We start from the raw sequence: 6,000 nt of genomic DNA, 5'->3' as shown, positions 1-6,000 counted from the left end.
CTTAACTGAGCATTTACACTGGAAATAGCCAGCCTGACTCTCCAAAGGTAAAAAAAAACAACCTATACCTGCTATTACCTTTAACCCTCATTATTTAACATGAGACATTTTATTTTCAGGGTTAAAGCTCCTTGAGAGTTCTCTCTGCTGCTGGATTTGGTATCTTGTTAGCAGTGGGTGGCAATTTGTCAAGCACTTCAGCAATCATTGTGCATACAGTACAAGAATAATACGCCCTCTGAGCAGCAATGCTTGTTCAGGCTACAGTGACTCAGTATTGGAAAAGTGAAAAGATGGTCTGGGTTGGCCATAGCCAGCTAGTGAGCATGCTAATGTGGTACAGTAAGTTCAGAAGAAGTGATAAAAAATAGAAGCTAAACAAAAATGAACATTGACATTGTTTCCCACCATTAGGAGTAATGGAATTAAATCTGACACTGAACTTTAAGTGTTTTTCTCTTCACTGGAAAGTAAACAGCTGTGAATGTCAGGGCTAAATTTAGTGCAAGCAAAACATACAAATAGCTACTTAAATCTGGCGAGGTTAGCTTCTTAATTGTTATTCAAACAGGAGAGTGGTGTTAAGTGTATCATCTAATTCTCAGCAAGAAAACAGTTTATTTTAATGTGGAACCAATGCTTTAAATTAAATCAACGTCTCACTTTGAGCTACAGGATCCAGCATAATTACATTGGCTAAACAAGACAAAGTGGTTATTCAACATGAGATGTTTTGTTTTATACCATCTGTATTTTGACAGTGCTTGTCTCGCTGGTTTACGTTTTGGGGGGGTATCAGATATTTTTCATGCACCAATTAAGAGTAAAATCTAACATTATTTTATTGGGAAATTGATTTTTGTTGCCACAGAAATACCAAGGTAAGTCAAATCTGACAATTACACAGAGTTTTTGAGTGATGTGTTACAGTACCTTACATTTTCCTTTTTAAGTCACAAGTGTTTCATTTCATATGGTAGATAAAGATAATAAAAACATGTTTTCAGGCGCTTTAAGTTGCTGCTCAACTGCCACAGGACCCAAAATCCAAATGTGCATTTTTCATAAAAATGGTATCAAGCTTGCTGTAGCAGACATTAGGAACACTTTTTTATTTTATTTTTTATTAAATAAGCGGCCAGGTAAATTGAGGAGAAAGTAATAATCCTCACTTGATTCTAGCTGTTACATACACTTAAGTCAGGGTATGAAAAATAGGATAGGGAAGGATTTCTAAGCCTGTGGCTGACTGACAATAGTGGTGGATTGTAACAAAAGAAAGGGGCAGAACTCAGGAGTAGGGAGACAGTCCTAATATTTTGTGTGCTTAGTATATGTCTCAGTGCATCAGGATGTAAACTTCAGCCTGCCAGCTGAATTCAATATCCAAACCAGTGATGGAGGACAGATTGAAATATGGAAACAGACAGAGCCAGTCTATCTGAGGAATATGAGTTGTTAAGAGCAGCAGGAGCCACTGATGCATGTTATAGGAGTCTGCTATATAGGTACACCCCATCTGTAATAAGAATTTTTTAGCAGGTTGGTCTTCTTAGGTTGAAATGGGTTTTTAAAAAAAAAGTGCATTTGCCATTTTCTGGTATCAGACAGACTGATACCAATTACCATTCCTGCTTTTTTCATCAGCTGTCTACGTAAATGGACACTAACAGGTGGCTGGCATGAGAAATAAGTCGAAATGCATGACTGTCTCGGCACTTTGCACCCCTAGAAAACGAGGAAGTATTTTCTGGCAATAACAGACAATAGAAAAAAAGCGGAATTCATTTATGGCAAATTTTCCTTCTTGGGCACTTTCTATGCTTTCTACACACAGGAACCACTGTATTACATGATAAGCCTACATTTTGGGTTGCGGGGGAAAGAGGTATACAAAATCTCGCAGCGCGTTTATGTTCTATTCAATTCGAAGGCAAAAATGATCCGTTTCTACAACTGTAAGATGTAACAGGAAATCAATTAGAAAAACAACAGAGAAGATTGGGATATGACAGTAAAAAAGAAGGTAGAATAAGGGCATAGAAGTGGTTTCAAAACAACGACGTAACAGTGTCAGAGAAAGGGTCACACATCACACAGAAGAGACCACTGGTTGGTTGGTTGGTTGGTCAGAATAAATTAGTGGTATGTTTGGTTCACAGCCATCCCTTCTTCTCTCACCAGAATCAAGGTTAGTGATGAGAGGTTGTCAAGCTCTCTCGATTATCAAACATGTTGATGTTTATGTACTTCCTGCTTTCAGCATCTGCTGTGTCTTGTGTTGATTTTACTTTTGTACTCATGTATTGTACCTTAATGTTTCTACCCTAGGTTTTATGTACTATGATCTGTCGGTATTTCCACTGCTCTGTGAAGCACTTTGTAACTTATTTTTGTTGTAACTTTGTTTTGTTTTTTGAAAGTGCGACACGAATAAAGTTATTATCACGTGTTCACACCCCATCATTAAAAAGGCTGTTAGTTTCAAACATGGCTCGATGGCTTCACTGAGCAGCTGAACTTACACTCAACTCAAAGATAGGAGAAGAGTCTTGCTAGAGGGGCTTTGATGAGAAGTGAGATGAAAACCAAAGCAGAACAGTAATACATTGATATGTCTTTGAGTTTCATTTCACTGCATTTGACTAGGCCTATCATCCTCTATGCGGAGCCCCCTGTGTTAATCTGTTTTCTTCTCTCCAGGATCCTTCTCCCCGGCGTCCTCCTCCTCGTTCTCTCCCTCCTCGGGGCCCTCCAGCTCAGCGGCGTGTTGCCTCTCCTCCTCCTCCTCTTCCTCCTCTTCGTCGGTCAGGCCCTCCCTCTTGAGCGCATCCATGTCATCCGAACCGTCATCTGACTCAGCTGTGCAGATGCCATAGCACATCAGGCTAATTACACCCAGCGGTAGGCCGAACAGGAAGCAGCCCAGCAGTGGAGAGCTGCGAAACACTGACTGATGTTGGAAGGGAGACAACAAGAGATGAAAGGAAGACAAAAAAAGGGGGGGGGGGAGGGGGACAAGCGAGGAAGGAAGAGTATGGTGACAAAAGTTTGACAAAGAAGGGGGAAAATATAGAAATAATGGGAAATGAGAGAGAAAATAGAAGGAACAGAGAACAACACATCAGCTTTCTTTCACAATTTAGTATTTTGCAGAAGAAATTGTGTTTACCCTTACCACTATGAAACCATCCTCTCTTCTTTTCTCACTGTGTTTTTTATGTTAATATAAATATACAATTAAAAGCATCTCCATTTAGATCACTGGAACTCTTGTCTTTTTCATTTTCGCTCATCGCTAAGTATCTACATCTCCAGTTTCTTATGAATAACAAAGCTAACATTTGGTCATTGTTTTACTTGGTCAATGAAACATCTGACCAGTAAGAGCTTTGTCAGGCCCGTTAAAGGGCCAGATACATTAGTATTAAGCATACAGCAACATTTAGTGAAAGAAATTCCCATAATTGCAGCAGTCAGTGTATCTGCTGAAGGAGGTGGAATTAAACAAAGCAAACTTAAGTGAACTTTGACCTGTGACTGTGCACTGAGTATCCAAAATGGATTTAGTCATTGTAGTTTATTAGCTGCACTGCTGTTGGGACATAAACCGTTAAACAGAAGATAAATAGTTTGCGCACAAACATGTGTATGAGAATTTAATGTTCAAACTCCACACTAATATCTAAAAACAAAACCAACAATCATATTATATGAAGACAATAGAAGGGTAGGGAAATAATGTAATTCAGGAGATTATATGTGCACTGGTAAGTCTCTGGCACTCTGGGCAAAATATAATGAAGCTGCCACGTGCACTGTAAATGATGAGTACTTAGAGGAAACAGGAAGGAGACAGTGACAGATAGTGGCCCAAAGCTCTAATGAGTCAATCCAACCCCAACCTTATTAAATTCACACATTAATAAAAAAAAAAATGCACCAATGATTCTATTTAAAAAAAATTATTCTGTTCCTCTTAGTCTGTTGGGTATAATGGAGAAGCCCTGAAATGAGTATTTACTAATGTGTTACATCTCTCTCACCAGCCAATATTTGCGAAAGTAAAGAGCCTCACATTATGTAGACTGAATTGAAAATCCTGTTAGAGGGAAGATCAAAAAATATTTGTGGAGAAAAATGCAGACAGGCTTTTATGTTTTTAGCGGAGATACTGCATTTTTAGTCATTCATTTATGCATTCATTTGCATTATGCCATTACGCTCGGCGAGTATGTTTAGAAGGCAGGCCACAAATCATTTGCAGAAACATGGGCACGCTGTAATATCGTAGCATTAATTAAATCTATGTCGTGTAATTTTAGAAAGCACATATTAAGTTATACTGCTTGTGCTCCCTCTTGTACTGTGCTGTCATGTTTGTTTTTCCCTTTTGTTTTAGGCTCCTGACCATATTGGAGAGTCTCACTCTTTCATGTGAAATCCTCTGGGTCTCTTGTACTTTTACATTGTAGAGTTTGAACTGAAATAAATAAAGATCTCAAACTTCAAACACAAGTGGAGGTCCACCTTTATACACTAGTCTGTCTGAAGATATTTTCTGCATCTGTCTTTCAGGCCTCACCACCCATCTTTGAATTTAACTTGCTTTTGGAGTCGGGCCTTTAGAAACATTAAAGGGATAGTTCAACATCTTGGCAAATTCAGCTATTGCCACAATCCCTATAGTCATATGGGTAGGTCCATTACCTTTAATTATGTTGTTTTGAGATCCACGGGGCAAAAATGCGAGCTAACGCAAAATAATCATGTAACATTACAAGACAGAGTTGTTTTGAGGAAAATGCATAGCCGGAACTACATTTCAGACATGGCTGCTGGGCGGAGTGATTTCAAATGTCTGGCATGTAGTTCTGGCTATGCATTTGCCTCGAAAACAACTCTGTCTCGTAATGTTACATTATGATTTCATAGCGTGGTGAATGTGCAGATCACAACATGTCCACGAGAGCATTTTGGAGTTGTTGGATTGTGTATTTGATGACTTAGTGGAGGTGAATGGTACAGGTCCCTCATCAATGTTCACTCAGCAACTCGTGTCACTGCCCCGTGGATATCGAAACAACATGCACCGATAATTAAAGGCAATTAACCTACCCCAATGGTAATAGGCAAATTTGCCAAAATGTTGAACTATCCCTTTAGAGGTCTGCACATAGTGAATGGAGGTGTCAATATGTGAAATACAGTAGCCAACAAGTTGACCTGCTTCCTGGCCGCGATAGAGTCCCCTCTCATTCACATCCATGTTCTGAACCTCTATATAAAAATGAACATTTTTAAGACATGTCCCACTGCAGTGCTGCAAAACCCACAATCCCTCATTTCCTGTGGGCACAACAGCACTGAGGAATAACTTTATAAGTTCTTTCTTAAATGAGCTTGGTGACAGAGGAGTCATCTGGCCTTAATATAGCAGGATACATCAGAGACAATGTGCCTAGAAGGGAGTGTTCGGTCACAATGTCTGTCAGCCGTCTGTTGAGCTGAGGAGACGGGAAATATTCTGGTTCCCTCAAGTCATTGCCACGGGAAGAGGGATGGTAATTGCCGGTGCTAGATGAGGTAGAGATGGGGATGCTATGCTAACACAGCTGGCTGTGAGTCATTGGGCCTAATGTGACTGCTTTCTCATGCTCCTGTCAAGACGTGCATTTAGATTGGCTCTCCGGGGGCAAGGTGATGGTTGCTGCCTATCTGCTCCGTATCATATCATGTCACTGTGAGCAAGACCAGCCAACGGGATGCGTGAAGCTCACTAAATTTAGGAACCCGAGAAGGGAATAGCATTTTCTGTCTCTTACACATGAAAGAAAAGCCCTTCACTCATGCATAGCTACTTTTTTGTGGGGAGGGGAATTGCGAGAAAGATGTTAATTACAAAAAACTGTCTATTTAATCGTTTTTTAAGAACTGACAGGAAATTCAAATATCAAAACTATTTTTAAAAAAATAGCCTTTTTGTGCTCTGAGCCACTT

The 6,000-nt window shown here is 39.7% G+C and overlaps 1 protein-coding gene across 1 annotated transcript in view; it reads right to left on the bottom strand.

Annotated features, from left to right (window-relative positions):
- Positions 1 to 2,351: 2,351 nt before the first annotated feature.
- tmx3b (thioredoxin related transmembrane protein 3b) overlaps positions 2,352 to 6,000 on the bottom strand; it is a 42,321-nt gene continuing 38,672 nt past the window's right edge. The window contains exon 16 of the mRNA XM_085762624.1: positions 2,352 to 2,953. Coding sequence (XP_085618750.1) covers positions 2,681 to 2,953 — 273 coding nt within the window. The 3' untranslated portion in view covers positions 2,352 to 2,680. The remainder of the gene's footprint in view (positions 2,954 to 6,000) is intronic.

Source organism: Trachurus japonicus, chromosome 20 (genome assembly GCF_045865225.1).
Source record: "Trachurus japonicus isolate A0001 chromosome 20, Traja_1.0".
In the NCBI taxonomy this organism is placed as follows: domain Eukaryota; kingdom Metazoa; phylum Chordata; class Actinopteri; order Carangiformes; family Carangidae; genus Trachurus; species Trachurus japonicus.
This window is presented reverse-complemented; position numbering and strand designations above follow the sequence as displayed.